This window comes from Apiospora marii, assembly GCF_038362585.1.
Source record: "Apiospora marii strain CBS 49790 chromosome Unknown utg000007l_segment0_segment0, whole genome shotgun sequence".
Taxonomy (NCBI): Eukaryota; Fungi; Ascomycota; class Sordariomycetes; order Amphisphaeriales; family Apiosporaceae; genus Apiospora; species Apiospora marii.
This window is the reverse complement of record NW_027117379.1, coordinates 1-19,425: the sequence shown is the minus strand read 5'-3', so window position 1 is coordinate 19,425 and position 19,425 is coordinate 1. Positions and strand designations below refer to the sequence as shown.

At 53.8% G+C, this 19,425-nt stretch overlaps 9 protein-coding genes across 9 annotated transcripts; 3 read left to right on the top strand and 6 right to left on the bottom strand.

Annotated features, from left to right (window-relative positions):
* Window positions 1-778: 778 nt before the first annotated feature.
* On the bottom strand, window positions 779-1,501 carry PG985_010407 (uncharacterized protein; the record flags this gene model as incomplete). The annotated part of the gene is made up of 1 exon (XM_066830175.1): window positions 779-1,501. The coding sequence occupies one exon, from the start codon at window positions 1,499-1,501 to the stop codon at window positions 779-781; it is 723 nt and encodes a 240-aa protein (XP_066680857.1).
* Window positions 1,502-2,598: 1,097 nt separating this feature from the next.
* On the top strand, window positions 2,599-4,594 carry PG985_010406 (uncharacterized protein; the record flags this gene model as incomplete). Its single annotated transcript, XM_066830174.1, has 4 exons — window positions 2,599-2,842; window positions 2,913-2,971; window positions 3,954-4,035; window positions 4,263-4,594. The coding sequence occupies 4 exons, from the start codon at window positions 2,599-2,601 to the stop codon at window positions 4,592-4,594; spliced, it is 717 nt and encodes a 238-aa protein (XP_066680856.1).
* A 639-nt stretch (window positions 4,595-5,233) lies between these two features.
* Window positions 5,234-7,168, bottom strand: PG985_010405 (uncharacterized protein; the record flags this gene model as incomplete). Its single annotated transcript, XM_066830173.1, has 4 exons — window positions 5,234-5,474; window positions 5,827-6,058; window positions 6,101-6,421; window positions 7,015-7,168. The coding sequence occupies 4 exons, from the start codon at window positions 7,166-7,168 to the stop codon at window positions 5,234-5,236; spliced, it is 948 nt and encodes a 315-aa protein (XP_066680855.1).
* Window positions 7,169-8,418: 1,250 nt separating this feature from the next.
* Window positions 8,419-9,000, top strand: PG985_010404 (uncharacterized protein; the record flags this gene model as incomplete). The annotated part of the gene is made up of 1 exon (XM_066830172.1): window positions 8,419-9,000. The coding sequence occupies one exon, from the start codon at window positions 8,419-8,421 to the stop codon at window positions 8,998-9,000; it is 582 nt and encodes a 193-aa protein (XP_066680854.1).
* A 1,448-nt stretch (window positions 9,001-10,448) lies between these two features.
* PG985_010403 (uncharacterized protein) lies at window positions 10,449-12,364 on the bottom strand (the record flags this gene model as incomplete). The annotated part of the gene is made up of 2 exons (XM_066830171.1): window positions 10,449-12,061; window positions 12,130-12,364. The coding sequence occupies 2 exons, from the start codon at window positions 12,362-12,364 to the stop codon at window positions 10,449-10,451; spliced, it is 1,848 nt and encodes a 615-aa protein (XP_066680853.1).
* Window positions 12,365-13,210: 846 nt separating this feature from the next.
* PG985_010402 (uncharacterized protein) lies at window positions 13,211-13,957 on the bottom strand (the record flags this gene model as incomplete). Its single annotated transcript, XM_066830170.1, has 1 exon — window positions 13,211-13,957. The coding sequence occupies one exon, from the start codon at window positions 13,955-13,957 to the stop codon at window positions 13,211-13,213; it is 747 nt and encodes a 248-aa protein (XP_066680852.1).
* Window positions 13,958-15,039: 1,082 nt separating this feature from the next.
* PG985_010401 (uncharacterized protein) lies at window positions 15,040-15,864 on the top strand (the record flags this gene model as incomplete). The annotated part of the gene is made up of 1 exon (XM_066830169.1): window positions 15,040-15,864. One exon carries the CDS (start codon window positions 15,040-15,042, stop codon window positions 15,862-15,864), a length of 825 nt encoding a protein of 274 aa, XP_066680851.1.
* Window positions 15,865-16,718: 854 nt separating this feature from the next.
* On the bottom strand, window positions 16,719-17,344 carry PG985_010400 (uncharacterized protein; the record flags this gene model as incomplete). The annotated part of the gene is made up of 2 exons (XM_066830168.1): window positions 16,719-16,912; window positions 17,098-17,344. The coding sequence occupies 2 exons, from the start codon at window positions 17,342-17,344 to the stop codon at window positions 16,719-16,721; spliced, it is 441 nt and encodes a 146-aa protein (XP_066680850.1).
* A 981-nt stretch (window positions 17,345-18,325) lies between these two features.
* On the bottom strand, window positions 18,326-19,425 carry PG985_010399 (uncharacterized protein; the record flags this gene model as incomplete). The annotated part of the gene is made up of 1 exon (XM_066830167.1): window positions 18,326-19,347. A coding segment is annotated over one exon (1,022 nt), but the record flags the coding sequence as incomplete, so codon positions are not given.

The following is a 19,425-nucleotide window of genomic DNA, read 5'->3' as shown; positions in this document are numbered from 1 at the left end:
CAATACTCTTCAGCGCGTCGTTTTCTTCTTCTTGAGACTTGACAGATATCCATGGCAATGGCTCCGCACGAGGTCAGAGGTGAAGACACAGACGGGGTTGACAGGTATGTTCTTCGATTGATCAACACTCGCAGGGGTTATGACATCATGGGCACGGGCTTCCATCAGCGCAAGCACGGCTAGCCGCCATGGCGGCATGCTTGGCGTTCTTGGCAAATAATTACTCGGATGAAATTAGCTCATCTCAATCCCAACGACACAGATGCTGGCCCAGTATGCACACAGCACGACATGTATGTATTTGACATTCGGCCCCATCCGAGACTTTGGAGGCCTACCTCCTAGGTAGAGATCTATAGAAAGAAAAAGCGTGTGCAACATGCACTGCTTTAGCAAGATACACTGCAGGGCAATATGGCAAAGTGATTGACTAGGCGTCTGTGTCACCGTTGCAGGCGATGCATCGTTTCAGACTCCCAAGTAGCCGCACATCGTCACATATGTCGGCGCACCACGGGAGTTGAAACGGGCCTTACATCTATCTAGTATGGGAAAAAGGCACCTACGGAAAGGCTCGAGTGTCGTGGCACCACATACAGCACAGCAGTCACGAGTCATAATACAGAGAAAGAAATCGATTGTCATTTGATCAAAAAAGCAAAACAATCTGTCTATCTAAACTCCCAAGTGGCCAACCCCCTGCAGGAGGGCTGGCCTGAGAGGAAGTGGCGGAACACTTTTTGAGAACCCAAACCAACAACACGATGATGACAGAAATCTAATTCATCTCGTCATCGATCGATTCTTGGGTGACCGGCCCCTCTGTAGTCGGCGCGGTGACACTGCTCCAGTAGTCGGCCATCTCCTGGTCCAACTGCTCGTGGGTCATCTGAGGGCGCTTGTTCTGGCGCCGACCACCACCACGACCACCACCGCGGCCACGACGAGCGTTGGAGTTGCCATGGCGCGAGGACCGGCCAGAGTCCCGGCTGCGGTCCACACCCTGGCTATCGAATCGATAACCAGAGGCGGCCGATGCCTGGTGCTGCTGCTTGAATTCCCGGGCCAGCTGTCCGGTCTTCTTCACGGACTTGGCGGGAATGTGCCAAAACTCGAAACCGATGGGGCCCTTGTCCCATCGGCCACCGTGTTTGGCAGCATGGCGCTCGGCATGCTGGCGGCAAGCCTCCGTAAAGAGGTTGGCACCCTCGACTTCACCAAAAGTCTTCTGGGGGCCGATGACCTGCCAGTTCTTCTTGTCCGGGTCGTCGGGGTTGAAGGTGCGGCCCTTGAACTTGACGACAGAAGAGGCACTCACGGATTCAATCATGGGTCGCTTTGCGCCCTCGGCCCGAGACGAGTTGTCGTTCAACGACTCCTCATCCCGGCGCCGCTTGGACGCGCCGCGACCCTCCTTGTTCTTGGCAGCGATATTGCTGTCCAAGGAAAAGCTCGACTTCGAGTCTTTTCCTTGGCCACCATCGCCGCCACTGCCAGACATCTTGAAGAGAAGATGTCGACGATTGTTTTTTGTGAGTTTGGTAGCGGCAGCAGAAGAACTGTGATGGTGAAAAGAGTTTATCGAATAGGATTGGATTGGCTGGCGTTTCGATTCACCATGTAGTCCTCGATGTTGTTTCTGGAGAGGAAAAGAAACAAGGTGCAGAGCTGGCACATCAATCAAAAGGTAGGTGGGCACACGCGCGCGCAAACAGTGGCCCCACCAATTGTGGGATTAGGGGAGCGCTTCACTTGGACCTCACTGGGGGACTGCAAATAACCAAACCGAAAGCACAGGTTCATGTTCATTTTACTGCCTAGGTACGAAAGCTATTAATTCTAACTACTGGCAGAGATAGGCAGGCCTAGAGAAAACACCCCCTAAAGGTTTGGTTTAGCTAGCTGTGTTGGGGTTGTGAGATGTGTTGCATCATTGCATTCTGTCTGTATGTGTTGGCTAAATTGGATATTCAAAGGTTCAAGGTACTACCTAGGCTTCTACCCATCAGCTACGAAATGGAGGGGCAGTGAGGGGTAGCTTGTCATTTTATCTGGATGGTGGTAGATACATCAATAGATGGTGGTGTTGTGCTGGGCCTTGGATTGGAATCCACCAAGCAGACGCCGACAAGCGGCACGATGTTCAATGCCACACATATCAGAACTGTGGTGCATTCTCAACGCAAAGTGCGGTAACCTGTAGCCAGTAGAATGGACGTCGTCCAAGTGAAATTACGCGTCAAAACAGTGTGATAGAAGCCAGTTCCCCCATGTTCCCCCATGATTTGTGGTTTTGCAACAAGTAACTGGCCCATACTGCCAAAGGTAGAGGTACTTTGATTGTAAGCTGGAATTCTACCGGGCCCCACCCCTGAACAATTGATGGGTGGGAGGTTATCTACGTAGCAAGCTTGCCTTGAACGATTTGGAACCTTTCACCTTTCCTCCCTCGGCAACGACGACATCACCAACAGCAGCACCAATATCAACAACAACCGCAATATTGATTCAATTCCCTTTTCACTGCCTGTTATTTTTCTCGTCTCCCGTCGTTGTTTCTGTCATTTCTTCCTCCCGCTGTATCCAAAAAAGGGAAAAATGGCAGACCTTGGTGATCCGCTCGCCAAGGTAATCGATCGCCAAGGCAATTCGAAATGGCGCTGGATTACCCTCCGCCAGAAGCTGGTCAAGGAACGAGGCATGGATGCCAAGCTCGTTGACCAAAATTATGCCACCAATTCCGAGAAGTTGGCGGAACAGTTTTGGGCTCGTGGTGAGGCCTGGACCATCTCGGCTGCCTGGTGGGGTTGGGCACTGGAGATGCACACCTGGAACTTCGCCCGTAAGTGCTCATATCATTGCCTCTTCGATCCTGTTCTTCCTGACATGTTACTGACGTCTTCTGCATACAGACCACCACATCAAGGCCGGACCAGGTGCCCCGGCCTACGACAAGGAGGATCCCACCAAAGTCGGGCCTCCATTCAGCCTCGAGGCGCTGCGTTTCTGCTCTGAGCAGGCGCGCAAGGAGCGCCCAACAACTGACGACAAGTCTCCGGGCCCGGCATACCAGCATCGCGCCAGGTCAAGTCTCCTCTTGAATAAGCAAATCTATACAATATTATTCCAGTAGTGTTCGTTTATTCCAGTGTCCTGATCTGGAGTAAGTGGAATAATCAAGAGGAGTTATCAATAGAGAAAGTACAGTTTATTCCTGCGGCCGCTTCAAGGTTTTGAGTCGGACGGTAATGAGCGACACGGTGTTCAATCTCATACAAATCCAAAAGCTATTCTCATGTTTCTAGATCTTAGGCTCTCAAGACGCTCTGGACGACGACGATTCTTCCTAGACGCGGCCGAATGACGGGTGAGGCGGTGATGCGATATGTTGTTTCTTGCTCATTGTCGAAGAACATGAGGAAATGATTTCACAGGGGACATGTCACTTTGCTCTTTGCTCCTTGCGTTTACTTGCTTGCTCTATATACAGTTGGCCAAATAACATCATTTCATTTCATAGCTATTGACTTACAGACTCGGGTAGATGTGAAGTAATCGTCCAATGCCACCCACAGGGTAAAGGTAATCGCCTTTATGTGCTACAATCGGTTCAAGCTCCTCTGTAAGTGCAGCAGTTCCTCCTGGTTTCAAGCTTCAAGCTGCCCATTTCGCAACCACCCCTCTTTCTGACTTAAGCCATCAGTTTTGCATTCTGCCAAACCGAAGTTTTCCAGTCACCCATAAGCAAAACATATTTTTACCCTTTTCGCAAGTCGTTTTGTTGCTGCAATTGAGCAATCAAGACCTTAATCAAATTGGACTCGAGCAACCCCCACTCAGCACAGCGAACTTGCAACACCACACCCAATACCCGTCGCAAGTCAAGCTCTGCTGAGCTTCTTGTCTACTACTTCTCGAGTCAAGATTCTCGCTGAGATAAGAGGCGTTCTTAGTATGCATTCCCGCGATCGTATATTCCTGCTCATCACGTCGCCTCGCATTATCCCGTCAGAGAAGCGGTCTCCCCAAAGCTTGGTAAGTAGATACCGTGTCTGTGTTTGGGCATGGATGTTTTGCTAACGTTGCTTGTCAAGTAGGAAATGTTATTGCATTGGACGATCAAGCCAGTGCAGAAGGTCAACACCAACGCAGCTTCGACTCGGTGGTGGCAGCGTCTCGCTTGCCGGCCCCAGCTCCGATCAGAACGACGACAACCCCATGGCAGAGCTCAACAGAATGAGACTTTTTCGGCCCACTTGCAGACCCCTCGCCCTTTACCCCGATCTTTGCCAGTCATACTGCAGCCAAGAAGAAGCAGATCAAAGAAGTCGTCCTCGAGGAAATCAGGCAGAAGAAGGCACAGATACTGGCCGGCATGGAGGCTGACAAGCAAAAGAAGGCCGAGCAGGACAAGACTCTGAAGGATAATACCGAGAAGGACAAGACCGACAAGGAGAGATCCGACAAAGAGAAGGCTAAGAAGGAAAATGCTGAGAAGAGGAAGGCCAAGAAGGAAAGGGCCGAGAAGGAACGGGCCGACAAGGAGAAGGCTGAGAAAGAGAAAGCCGAACTGAAGAAGGCCACCAGGAAATAGGCCGCCAAGAAGAGGGCTGAGAAGAAGAGGGCCGCCGAGGAGAAAGCCCAGAGGGAGAAGGCTAAAAAGTACAAGAGCATCGCCGTGCAAACGGACCTTCCTCTGACTAAGAGCGCCCTGAAGACAACTCCGAAGACAGCCCCGAAGACAGCCACTCCAACCAAACGGGTTGCGATCGTCGTCCCTCCTGAGGAACTCGGAACGGCAGGCTTGCAGAAGAAGGCTCTGGAAAAGCACAATGCCCGGATCAGTCAAGTGGCCGAGATGGTTTTGCAGACTCAGCAGCCGAAGCCGCCCCATCTAGAGGACTACCTGCGCTTCCAGGCCTTGGACCGGAGCCATGCCGAAATGATCTACCATACCAAGACCGAGGGGCTTTTCAATTCACTCCCCCTCTACGATCCCATCTTTGCCATCTTCCGCGTCGCCCACCTGCTGCGTCCCAGCCAGGCCGCCAAGACCATTTCACAGGATGCCAGCCAAGAAGAGTTCCTCGTCCACTGTTACGATGAGGTGGAGAAGAAGGCCAGCAAGAGCACCGTCTACGCCATCATGAAGCTTTGGGTAGCTGTCCGTACTCATGCCCGCATCGTCGAGATTGTGGCGGAGATCGAGACCGACACCACCCGCGTTCTTGGATCAGGCGACCCGGACAACAGGCGCATCTTCCTTGCCCAACAGCAGTTCATGCAACACGACGGCGACATCACCGACCCCACCCTGCACGAAAAGTGGAAGCGCATCCGCAACATGGGCGGGCGCATGACGCTGTTGACCGACGTCTACGGCGATGGGGTCGTGGCTGCTCTCCCGCTTCCCGAGATCAATGCCGCCATGGGTGGGGGCGGGCTCTTCAAGGCCCTCAAGCGCCCGCTCCTCACTGCCATCCGGGACATACTAAGTCTTTTGGCCCATCACGTCGAGATCTTTGGCGAGATCTCTCGAGAGATCGGCGTGTTGTTGACTCAAATATTCAATCCTGGTGTCGATGCCAGATGGAAGGCCGAGACTGTCGAGATCATCTTGGAGCACAATATTCCGGCATTCGTTGACAAGTGGTGCCCCTTTGGCCTGCAAGAGATGGTCAACGTAGAGAAAAAGGACTACGTCTTGATCAGGAAGGTTCCTTGGACTGCTTGGCGTATTTCTATCGGTAAGTCATTATTATACCAGACGATGCATTGTCATTCCACCTGTTTATTCCGTTTATTCCTGGGAAATTAATTGCTAACAAGGAGTTGTGATAGGCATGAACACGCCCTTCAAGGTCGGTTGGGCCAAGGGGTTCAAGGTCCAATGCCACGCCACCTGTCTCACCACCCTCGTCACCGGTCAATTCCTCAACCGAGATGCTGTTGTCACAGTGATCGGCATACTCGCCCCCAATGCATGGATAGTTGTCGACCCCAACGTGGTCAAGTCTGGTGACGTTGACGTTCTCACCAATGACGACCACAACCAGTACTTCCTACCCTTCTCCATCGCGTCCGACAAGTCCTCAGGCACCCCTCAGGACATATGGTCGCTTGTTGATGTACGACGTAAGGCGATGCCTGCTGCCCGCAATGGTTATGTCCTCCAAGTCTACTTGTACGATCCCACTCGAGACGTCCGGGTCGAGGAGAACGGTGTCATGCGCAGCCGCCGCGACAAGCACCCCGATACGGTTGCTGCCATGTTCAACGAACGGTTCGGCAGCGAAAACGTATCCTTCGCCACTCCGGCCCATGAGATCACAAAAGAGGACGAGTCTTCGACGGGACTGGCCGTGTCCCTGCTCGCAGTGGAGACCATGGTCAGCGAAACCGAGCTCCGAGACATGATGGACTTGTCAAAAGGAAGGTTGTGATATTTAGAGTTTAGTTACTGGGGACGGGGAAGACTAGCTAGGGATACGTCGCAAATCTACAGTCACACCGACCTTATACACAATATAACAACTCCGTAGCGGTGAAGTCGGCATGGGCGCAACTCCCGCATTGGGGCTTTGACCTGCTTGCCTGCCGCCTTGTGCTTCCAAATAATCTTGCGACGAAAATGCCAACGGGGCGGTTCATGGTGCCTGCCTCATGGGGGATGGGAATTGCAACTTGTCTTCATCCCGCTCCCAGACACTCTGTAGTTCCCAAGGATGTACCACTGACGCCGGAAGCTAGTTGGTGGTGATGGCATAGCTTATTGTGTTGTTAGACTTAATACTACAAACGTTGTATATGCCGATGAGTATCTCTGGAATTCGGTCCCGTATAAGAGAAAGAAAGAAGCTACCCCAAGGAAACATGAATGTGGCATAGACGAGTTGTCCACTCTGCTTGCTGTTATGCACATCGGCAAGGTCTCATTTTGACGCAATTAGGTGGCGATGTACGCAAATCAAGTGATGCCCCTACATGTTCTAGCGCATGTACTTCCTCAAATACACCGAGTGAACTCTTCCCTTCCGTTGCGAGCCATTTCTAGGTAAGATGGCAAGGCCATATCCAAAGCCGGCGAGTCGACGACGATGATTTGCTCGGCAAATGCCTCAACTCGACAGCCGATCGTCTCGCTAACCAGCACCAATAGCAACGCCATGGTAGGTAATGAGATTAAACATCATACAGAAGAATAAAGATAGGGGGGTGAACTTCAGGCCAGATTTGACATAGACAGCTAGCGAGTAGACATTATTTAGATTTTCTTTTTTCCTTTTTTAGAAATAAAACGCTTAAAAGTAAGGAACGAAATATTAATTTTTCTTTTAAATATATTTACGAAATAATATTTATCTTTTAAGAATAATATTTACGAAATAATAATCGTTTTACTATAAAGAATTACGAAATAATATATTATTTCGTAGATTTATATAAAATGTATTATTATTATTTCTTTAACTACTTTAATCTTTTATCCTACCGTTAAGATATATATATATATCACCTTAAAATAATATATATATTAATATATTTAAATATATTTATAAAATAATAATTATTTTACTATTAAGGATCACGAAATAATATATTATTTCGTAGATTTATACTAAATGTACTATTATTATTTCGTTACCCACTCTAACCCACTAGCCAGCCGCCGATATATATATATCACCCCGGAATAATACGAATGTTGTTATCTTCTCTTACAGTCTACTTCTTGGTTTCCTTTAAGAGCTGCCGTCTAAATATTTAACCCACGGCGATCCGTGCCGAAGACGTTGCGACATCGATGCTGGGAAAGATCATTCCGAGTGGTCCAAGTCCATATCCCTAAAGGAAGCAGTAAGGTTCTGTTATACACACGCTGGAAGACGAGCAAAAAGCACCCGTGGAAGAAACTTCTCACCTCGACTTTCTGTCCAGGACATTCCCGCCTGCATATCTCTGATGTATCTGTAAGATCAGACTTTGTTTGGAGTATCACGATTGGATATTGTCTCCATCGACTAGGCGTTCTTCTCGTGCAGTTCTATGCAAACCTTCATTTCAGGTGGCCATTACAACGCATCGAAACATAGCTGCGTCTCAGTCAACATAGTTCCTCATTTTTACGGAATTTCTCTTGATCACGACATCAGGCTGGTAGCTTGTCAGCAGCGGTGCAGGCTGCTCAGCTACAGATCTGTGACATATGTGGCCTGGTTCATGTAATGGTGCAAGCTGTCCCGCAACGAAACTGGCTGACTAGTTGAGGGCCGAATTCCATTCCGACTACCACGTACAGCTGAGGTTGCCGTGTAGGCGGCCGGGATGTTGGGGCTCAATTAACACACTCTGGATACTTTCCTACTGTTTTGATCTGCTTCGTCGCCCACGTTACTTTTGGCGGGACAAGTCGCGAGTATGCGACGTCTGGACGGCCTGGAAGTGCCCCTTCTTGCGAGCTCGCCTTGGAAGGCGCCCATGACGCAGGTCTTTGACGGGGAGGTGGACGCCGTGCAGCCGCTCGAGGCATCGGTGCGGCCGTGGAGGATGGTGTTGGAGCCGAACTTCCCCGACGTGCCGCGCCTGGCGTCGGCGCTGCTCGACTTGTACGCGGCGGTCGTCGACAAGAAGCTGGGTCCGGAGCACTGCGGACTGGTCGGTGCCATCGCCGGCGCGCTCGAGGAGGCGGACCGGGCCCCGATGGGGGCAGCCCTGCTGGCGGTGGAAACGGTCTTGGCAAGTCTGCAGGAGACGGGGCCGGGGGGGGGGGTTGGCGGCACACTGCCTGCTGTTCAACGTGTGGCAGCTGATGACGCTGATTTCTTTGCGGCGGCAGCAGGGGGCGGGAGTGGCGCCCTTACTCAACCGCGTGACGCAGGCCATGACCGATCCCGGCCTCCGGGGCGACGTAACGCTGCTGCGTGCCTTGACGGCGAAGGAGGGGCAGCGCTTCCCGATGTGGCTGCGCGGGGAGGACGTGGTGGACGTGGACATGAGTGATTACCTCCCGGCCAAGGACATCCTGTACCTCGGCGGCGAGCAGGACGTGGCGCTGGTGGCGCTTCGGGGCTCGGCGGACGTGGTCTGGCTGGTGAGCATCGCGCGGCAGGCGGCCCGGCCGATGCCCAAGAGCGAGTGCGGGTTTGTGGGAATTAACACATACAGGGTGGGCGATTTCGAGATGGAGGCCGACCACAGCGGGTTCCAATGGCTGGTGGCATACATATAGGGCGATGACCTGGAGTGGCCGTTGCGTCACGGGTCCGCCTGGTGGAACGTGGAATATACAGGGTTTGGGAGACTACATCTGACTTCTTTTTGTGTATTCCTCTTGACATGATCGTAGACAGGGGTGTCGTTGCCATTGGAGTGAGACCACGATCGCCGTAGTTGCTGTTTCTTGATCATAGGCACATACGTTTAACCCATCTAAGATATGCCCCATTGGCAAGTACATCCATCTCTGTTCATGCGATAACCACCTGCGCCTTCTCTTGCTCGGCCGGTCGTACTCCAGCGCATGATACTCCGCCGTAACCGGCTGCTTCTGGGCAATGGCATCTTCCCCTCTTCGCGCGCCCGGATGCAGCCCGACCTGAACAAAATCGAAATCCCTTTGACAACTAAACCTCGACCCTACCGCGGGGATGGTCCGTCGATAGCAAGGCTCGGGTGATGGCAGCGGATCAGATCGTCTGAAGGTATCATCATATGCACAACTGAAGCCCATGACAGGGGGGAAGCGCAGTCAAGCTGCTGACTTTTCAATCCTAGTTGAGCTTGATTCTGGTTGTGCTGGAGCAAGTAACTCATCTCGCCAGGCTGTTCTGAAGCTCCAGAAGGTTGACTTATACAAACTTCGTCAAGATTGAGGGTACTCAAATTGCTTGAAGAAATGACGCCTTGTTAATAGCTACTTATCCAATAACAACTCCTGCTTGAGACGTCAAAGACAATGTACTTGGAGAAGACTACATCAGGACACTGATAAAACCTTGCCTGATGACTCGTATGCATACACCATGACTGCATCTGATATTTATTGATCCTGGACGGTTCCTACAGGCAGATAACATGCCGCGAATGCTTTTCGAAGCACGCCATAATATAGATGCTGTTTTCGCTTGCCACAGTTCAGAACGTCACGAGCAGTAGCAATATTAACATGTATAACCTTACACGGTGGCCTGGTAGCCATTCCTTCTTACTTAGTACTTGGCATACATCACAGGTCTACGGATCACGACATGTACAGAACAAGGTTTTACGAGCAACACGGCCATCTTGCATTGAGTCTATCAAAACACCAAACACCTTCTCGTCGGCCATCCGTGCCGGAGAGCCCCTTCCACTATAACTACCCCTCTTTGGGAGGCAAGTCGCCGTCTGTTGCTCGCATTTGGGTCTTATCTATGCCCTGCTCCTCAAGCTCCTTAGCCACTTAGGGCTCATGGGGCTGTTCTTCTGAGAACCACGGCATCCATGGTCTCCACGATGTTTTCCAAGGCATCTTCGAAGAGATCCTCGGCATCCGAATCATCCGAGTCGTCCTGAGAAGACTCCTCGGCCTCGGCGGTTTCCAAGACATCCTCAACGGGACGCTTGGTCTCCTGCGCAAGCTCCTCCTTGGAATCATCCTCACCCTGATGGGGCTCGTCCTCCTCCTCGACATCCTTGATAGGAGACAAAAGCTCCTTCTCGGTGTGGTCTGGTTCGGCCTCGCCAAACAGCTCCTCCTGCTCCTTCACCCATTTGCGGAGCTCGTCGACCTCGATCTTGTAGTTGGGCAGCTTGGACCACGCGGGCAAGACGATGTCGATGGCCACCTTGTTGACCAGCGCCAGGCGGTCCCGACCATGCTCCAAGAGCTCCGCCCACCCGTCGTCGCCCCGCACGATGCTCTTCCACGCCTTCAGGGTGTTCCAGGCAGCGAGATTGTCCTTCAGATCCATGGCGGCATCGATCACGAGGGTCTCGATGTCCGACCTGGCCCAGGTGCGGCGGGCGGGTCGCAGGGCCTCGGCATGGAAGGGCACAAAGGGGGTCAGGGTGCCGCGCGAAACCCACTCGAGCAGCTTCTGCTTGCGCTCCTTGACCGTATCGGCCGGCACCAGGCGCTTGTCGAGGATGGTGCGCGCCAGCTCTCGGCCCAGAACAGCCGCCTTGTCCTGGAGGCGCTGCGTGTGCTTCCGGCTGGCCTTTTGGACCGCGAGCACGCCCTTCTCGGCCTCGGTGTACTCCGTCCACGAGCGGTCGCTCTCCACGCGATCCGACAGGCGCTGCTGGATCATGTATTGCATTCGCCGCTCGATGAAGTCGGCGAGCCCGCGCACGCGGAGAACGCCTCGGTCGTCCACGGCGCCGGGCGGGCAGCCGGTGCTCCAGCCCTCGGACAGCATGTAGTCGCGCAGGCAGCTGTACGCGATCTGGAGGGTGAACTGCCCGTGGGTGGACGTCGGGTCCAGGTACTCGGGGTCCCATCCCATCTGCAGCGAGGAGAGCCACGCGCCCTTCTGGTTCATGCCGATGAGGCGCAGGCGGAACTGCACCGGGGTGATGTCGACGTCGCCGTCCCGGGCGATGTACCGGCCGCCCACGAGCGCCGACGCCCGAACCAGGGTGCTTTCGACCTCTGCCCAGCTCTCGCCCAGGCACTGACCCCAGTCCTCCATCATCGGGCCCGGCAGCTGAAAGGCGCCGCAGTAGCCGAAGAGCTGCTCCTCGTCGTCCTTGGGCTTGGGGAAGAGGCACTCTTCTGTCGCGGCCAGCTCCTCGTCCGAGGGCCACGACTCCCAGTCGGGGCAGCAGTCGTGCAGCTCGCCCGGCCAGTAGCGGGCGGCCAAATCTTCTTCTTCTTCTTCTTCGTCGTCTTCGGCCGCCGGCATGGGGTCTCGGCCGGCCTTTTCGTCCTCGCGCCGGAAGAAGTAGTCGACGTACTGGTAGCAAGCAAGCTCGCCACCGCCGAGAAGTGCGTATCGGGCACTCTGGTTCGGTTTGCTGGGATCCCACTGGTTCTCGGGATCCCACTTCTTGGCGAAGTCGGCGTGGGTTGTCGACGGGTCTGCGGGATATAGTTAGTTAGGTGAAGAAAGAATAGTGGTCACGAGAGCAAGAAAACGGGACACTTACGGCTTGACGACCACACAGTGCGGTGGACGCAGTACCAGAAGAACTTGGCCGAGATGAAAGGCCGAATGTTGCCATTGTAGAGCAGCTCGCAGGTGCTCTTTACGACCTGCGGCAACACCTCTCGAGCACGGTCGACGGCCGTGTCGCCAATCTCCTTGAGCGAGGCCATCATGGTGTACCATCGCCGGTCCTCCTCGACGCTCCACGCCGAACGCATCTCGATGACGCCATCCATTTTGTTTGGATGGTCGCGGTGGCAGTGACGATGATGATGATGATTCTGCTGCTGCTGCTGATGATGATGTTGATGATGGTGGTGAAGGATTCAATGAGTTTGGTGGTTGACGGTCTCGAATGAAAACAGATGCCGGATGAGGCTTGCGGGTGGGTTACTGAGAACGAACAGTTGGTGGGGTAGCTGCACAAAACATTCAGCAGAACAGCTAGCTGGCAGCTTTCCTTCAGCGCAGGCAGGCCTGAAAAAAGGGCAGGTCAGTCTACAGTCACTTCAGGGCATCAGATGCACGGGAATTGCGGCCGAGGCGGCAGATTACAGCAGGTTGTTCAAAAGAGGGCATACCACTAAGAGTCAGAAGTTCCAGCCAGATAAGTAGGCGGAAAACCAAAAAAGCAGTAGGCAAGCAGAGCTGCAAGTAATAGGCAGTTCCTCAAGTACAGCATATGAACTGGCAACCAATGCCCGAGCAGCATATGGCCAGTCACGTATGACAATCAAGTGAGTACACTCAAACTGTCGCATGGCAAGTAAATACAAACTGTCGCATGGCAAGTACAGTCAAACATATGCAGCCGAATCAAGGCTGGACTGGCAAATTATATGGCAGCCAAGTAAGTACACATGGAGAACGATCATAGCTGTGTTAGCCATACAAGCACAATTACATCCAGTCACTCAGGCATCATTCACAGAAAGCATGTCACAGAATCAGATATGGTAGACATCGACCAGTCGTTGTATTATTCCATCTATCGTAGCAAAGTACCCCTAGCAACGTAGAAAACGACAAAAAAAAAAAAAAAAAAAAAAAAAAAAAACCCGAAACCGCCAGCAGGAGCCAGTTCAACGCCCGGCCTCCTGTTCCAGTCTCTCCTGGTACTTCCTGGTGTCCCTCTCCGCCACGGACTCATGTCGATCCGGGGACTTGAAGAAGGCGGTCCTTATGTCGTACTGGGCACTTACCAGCCGCGACCAGAGAGGCGGCTCGGTCACCTGCATCTCCTTCATCTCTTTGCCGATCTCGCCCACCCACTCGAACACCAGCCATTTGGCTGTGTCGTAACGCTCCTCGGCCGACAGCACCGTACGCCAGTAGTCCAGCGAGCCCTCCACGAACGCGCACATGTCCATGACGAGCTGCTCCTGCAGCTCCGCCTGCCGCTCGACGCTCTCTCCCTGCATCTTCATCCGGGTCTGCCCGAACAGGTTGTCGTAGAAAGACTGGGCCACATGCTTACCGGCGGTTTCGGCCCACGCCGCACGGTGCAGCCTGTTGGCTCGGCCTTCCACCGGGTACTCATCCGACATATCGCCGTGCATGACCCAAGCGTACAGCTGGGGCAGCTGCTGCGACATGCCGACTTGCCCGATCTTTTCGTCGACGTCGTAGGGCATCGTCTCGTCGAGGTAGGCGAGCAGCATCCAGGCGAGGTCCGTGGCGCGCTGACCGGAGAACTGCAGCGTGTTGAGTGACCGCGCAACGGCGGCCACTTCAGGGTCCTCGGCGTGCTGGGCCGCCCACTTGTTGTTGATCTCGGCGGCGACCGTGCGCCAGGAGCAGCGGAGGAAGTGGACGGTGCGCTTCAGCATCACGTCCCGGAAGTACGGGTCCTCGGAACCCTATTCTAAACCACATTCTGTATGGCGGGGTAGCTCTGGTAGCTCCGTTGGCCATTGGCGGTGCCATTGGTAGGGCCACTGGCAGCTCCACTGGCAGCTCCACTGGCAGCTGAATTGGCAGGGAAATGGGTCCCAATTGGCAAGTCAATTGACAGCCCAATCGGGGAAACACAGGACTTTTCTTAATAAGTTGGCTGGCAGTGCAAAGGCAGGACTTATTAGCTGCATGAGCTCATTGTGGTATCTTAGCGCACTTAAGCGCGGCGCAAACTGCAGGCACACATGTACTTGCTTTAGTCGCACTGCGTGTCTTGGTACGGCAATTGCCACCCCGCCTGTCGTCGGAATCGGCAGAGCTTTGCGGGCGCTTGGACACGGGTGTACGCCTTGGCGCGGAACTAACTATCGGCGCAGTACGATACTTTTAGACATCTCACATAGCAGCTGAATCATTTAATGACTTCCTTTTGGCTACACTTTAAAGGATACGTGACAGGACTCTCAAAATTGGGCTAAGGACAGTAGACATCATCCAGCAGGTCCAACAGGTCAAGCAGTCAAGCAGTTGGTAAGCAGTGAATTCAACACGTATGTTTACTTATCAGGTCAAAGTAAGGTAAAGTAGTTACCGATAAGGAGGTTCAACTACAGTGCTGGAGTCCCTAAGTGCAGTGCCCAAATGCATTGGAGTGCCCACGCAGTACTGCGATCAACATCGGCACCCACTGAACAATAGGCAGCTCTTCTAGCAAAAGGTCAAGCAACTATATAGCAGTACAGCATCCGTAACAGTCGCCCCACCCTGCAATCATTTAAAATCTATCCAAGTTCGCAAGCTTGCACTTGACCGATTTCCTTTTCTTACATCCCGCCACAACAACATCCCCCATCGTTTTTTTCCGATAACCGCGCACACATATCGAACCGAACGAACCGAACGAACCGAACGAACCGAACCGAAGGATACGAAGGATACGAACGCACGAGCGATAATAACGAGCGATAAGAACGAGCCATACGTGACGAGACGATACGAGACGAGACGAGACGAGATGGAGCACGGTTTCAGTAGATGCAAGCGCAGCCTGCAATATGTTGCGCTGCATCCTCGACGTCGGGTGCAGGATCTGGATGAGCTGTTGGAGGAGGAGAAGCAGGAACAGAATGAGAGGGGGGGTTCGGCTGCTGCTGGTGTGCAGCAGCCTCAAGAGGCAGATGTTGGTGGTTCTCCTGCGGGAACCCAGGTGGTGGAACAAGACGGGCTTCGGCGGGCGAGCCTTGGCCACCAGCAGCTACGACAGGGCTTCGACCCGCAGGCTATTAGGGACAGTTTCGAGGAGCTGCGTCAGCAAATGATCCAGCGAACGGGTGCGGACAGCAACGAGGTCTACACCATCAACCAGGTCCAGCAGTTGATGCAAAGACAGATCCAGGATAACGATCGCTTGCGGATCGAGCGAGACCGAGCCGTCAAGTACGCTAGTACTGCCAACACCCACGCCAATCGCATGCACAGTCTGGTGCGCCAAGACCTGGTGATGGTAGACTGGGAGAAAGTGGATGGCAAACTGGAACAGCTTAGGACGGAGATGATGAACGTTCTACGGGGTGTGGCGACACAGCAGCAGCAGCAGCAGTTCGAGGAGCTGGAACAGCACCTAGAGCAGCAGCTGCAACAGCAGCGACAGCGTACCCTGCCCAGCGGCAACTTAGGCCCCGTGCCCAACCCTAACAACGTGCGCCAGATCAATACGGGCGGCCTTCCGCGTCCCGTCAACGTGACCAACCCCAACGCCAGGGGCGTCCACACGATGGGGGATGACAGAGCAGCTGGTCACTTCGATATGCAGTATGATGACTTTGGTGACGACTTTTAGAGTCGTGAGATGTTTGGTGTTTGGGATACACTCGGGGTGGCCGCAGAGGCACCCAACTTGAAGCAGAACGGAGTTGACACATAAATACACAGGAGGTTGAATGTTATACCACCCTATTCTACTCATCAGTGCCTGCTTAAGTGACATGACCGTAGCCTTGTGGCATGTAGTCGGGCTCGTAGAATCCAGCATATGCAGTGTTTTACTTCGCAGGTCCAGCATGGCCACATACGACGACGCTCGCGCCGGACCTCACCAGCAGGAAGTTCCTTTCGGAGCCGGACGCCAAGCAGAAGAAGCCAGACGCCAAGAAGAAGCCATTTTTAACAACCCAGGTAATCCAGATACATCGATCCTCTCGCCCCCCAAGGAGACGACAAACCACAACATCCAGCAGTTAACACCAGCCTCATCTTCGTCATGTCTTGCCCCAAGGAGGCGACCAAGGGGAAGAGGAGAACTGGCATAGACGGAGCTTGATCTCCTCGAGCTCTTGCCGTCACATTCACGGGCGACGTTTTATCAATAAGGGATGATGTCAAATCCTCCTGATGAGGCGAACCACTGGTGCCAGTCTGCATGGGTGAGAAGAAGTCGACCGATCGCGCTCGTTGGTCTCCGAGTTCTGTATAGGAAGGACAGTGAACCTTCCGCTCTTGATCTGGTTCGGGCTGGTCCGGATAAGGGTGTCTTGTTGCTGTGCATCTTCTGCTTCTTTTGCCCTCCTTCTCCCTCTTCCCCTTCCTCTCTCTTCCTCCTCCTCCCGCCCTCGGACATGGTGTCGGTGGAGCCGAAAACGGACGATCTTAACGTTACAGTCATCGTCCTCATCCTCCGAAGCGGTCATGATTTCGTCATGGTGATCCCTCGTCTGGTAAACTGATGATCCAATCGCCTTTGGGCTTGGAGTCAACGAAAACACCGAGATAAGGCGGCATCTGGGCCAGGTGGAAGAAGAGGGTGAGGGTGGCGGTGGCTCTGCTGCTGCTGCCGCCGATACTGCCGGTGCTGCCGTTGGCCTTCTCGTCCACGTCTCCTTCTTCTCCTCCTGCCTTAAAATGTAGGTTACGTCGTACCGTCAGAGGACCTTCCATCCGTCTGGCTGGCGTTGTCGAAGACGGAATGGATGGCAGAGAGAATCTTCTCAATCTCTAGGTTCGGATTCGGATAGCAATAATCGCGTCTGTCTTAAGAGTTAGTGGCAGGCTTGGCGAAAGTAAATACCTAACGTACCGAGAATTCCAGCAGGTAGAACGAGGTCATTGAGCTTTGCGTTAGTGTCGTACTCCAAATTACCGTCGGCGTCAACCTTGGCAGTCATGATGTCCTTGATCATCTGTCGGAGCAGCTTGGCGTCGCTAAGCTCCGAAGCAGTGAGCGGACTGATCCTTGTGGAGGTGTACCAGCGGCTGGAGCCAGTTCGAGGCCCAGGGCATGATGAGGGTGGTACAGTGGTACTTGGTAGTGAGGGCGGATTCATTCTTGTGAAGTTGGGAGAACGACTGGAGCCAGCTGGAGAAAAGCTTGCTCAGTCGCATGTGAGACTTGCTCAGTTGGAGATGAGGCTTGCTCAGTTGGAGGTGGCGGATCTCGTGATTGTAGGGAACGTCGGCAAGAAGGTCTCTGTAGCTTCGCGGCTTGCTGTTCATCTGCGAATGTCAGCGTCTTGCTCCAAAGGTATGGCGGCCCAGTGTACTTACCGGTATATATTCCGCGCTTGGATGAGAGATCATTCAAATCCAGTCATATGTTGGAATGGCGATTGATTCTGTCTGCTGCATTGCGCGCGCTGGGCTGTGGTGCGGGGGCCTGCAGGTCCGCTGAATGGCCTGGAGCTTCGGGCCGTTTGGAGTAGGTAAGTAGGTACTTATGTATATACGCATGTGCTTACATAGCGATGTTTCGGCGCGTTGGCATGACTGCAGGGACGGTCGCATCGGCTCCAAACCTGCCATACCGACGATGATTGCTGGACTGCAGAGCATGTCTTGCTTCCTTCTACTTGCCCGTAATTTGGCCTTGGAGCAATGTATGATTGCCTGGTTGCTTACCACTTCACTTATAACATGCACATCTTGCTCGCCTGTCGGCCTGTTGGACTGCCTCCCTCTTTATGTAACAACCTTCTGGGCTACTTGCGTGACTGCGCTTGCATGTCTCTACCTGTTCACCTACTGATATGCTTGTGTCAGCTTACTTGTTCATGTGCTCATGTCTGCTTATCTTCGATTACCTCCTAGACGGTGACAGCACAGATAGACCGGTTGGACCAGGGAAGTAATGGAGATACTAGATCCTACGGGAAGGACTACATGCCATGAGGCTACGACCATGTCAATTGAACACTGAGCAAAGGAAAACAAAGATAGCCCCCAAACCACTGTGCATTCATATAGCATTTAACAACTCCATCTTGGTGACTCTACGGCCAACCTCAGCGCAAACCAAACACAGCACGACTCTAAAAGTCTTCAGGGATTTCGTCGTCCTGCTCTTCCAAGTAGGAGGCCACACTGGCAACGCAATCATCGCTGTTCATCTGGTCGAGGTTAATAGTGTCCTCGACCTGGGAGGTGTGCTGGTGCCCGCCGCGAGTAGTCTCACGTCCTCCACGTCCACCACGTCCACCGCGTCCACCGCGTCCACCGCGTCCACCGCGTCCACCGCGTCCGCCACCCCTGGTCGGCTTCATCACGGCACCTCCCCGAACTGGCTCCAGCAGCCTGTTCGACGGGGCGTTTGGGTTGGCCGCGATTGCCCGTCTGGGGCGGTAATCGGGCACCCGGTCCTTGTGCGCCTTGGCGAGCGCGGCGCGGCGCTCGAGAACTCGTCGGGAATTATCGGCGAATTGTGCCTCTTGGATCGCCATGCTGCCCTCCAGCTTGTTGTTGAACTGCTTGTTCTCCCCCTTGAACTGATCCAAGCCGCTCTCTTGCATGGCCTCGTACCGCTGCACCATGCTGCGCAGGCGGTTGGCATCGGCTTGGGCGTTGTCGCGGTCGATCTGCAACCGGGCGTTCTCCTGCTCCTTCCGTTGCATCATCTCCTGGTACTGGGTCATTATGTCGGCCGCTTGGCCGTCCTCACCAAACTTCTCCTTCACGTCCCGGAGCAGCGCCTCGAACCGCTCATGAACATCCGGCTGCGGCTTCTGTGGCTGCAGCACCTCGCTGCCATCGCGTACCAAGCTCGTCTCCGTGTTCTGCTGCTGCCGTTGCTGCTGGACCTGCTGCTGGACCTGCTGCTGTTGCTGTTGACGCTGGTGGTCAAAGGTCACCACCGGCTGGGTTCCCGCAGGAAAGCCACCAACCTGTTGAGGCTGCTGCACGCCAGCAACCTCCTCCTGCTCCTGCTTCATTCCCTCCTCCGGCTCATCCCGATCTTGCACCCAACCTCGAGGCAGCCACCGAAGACTTGCGGTGCTGAGGTCGTTTCGGGAAGCATTAAACTTCTCCATCTTGTCTCGTCTCGTCTCGTTCGTATCTAGGGTTAGGGTTAGGTTAGGGTTAGGGTTAGGGTTAGGGTTAGGGTTAGGGTTAGGGTTAGGGTTAGGGTTAGGGT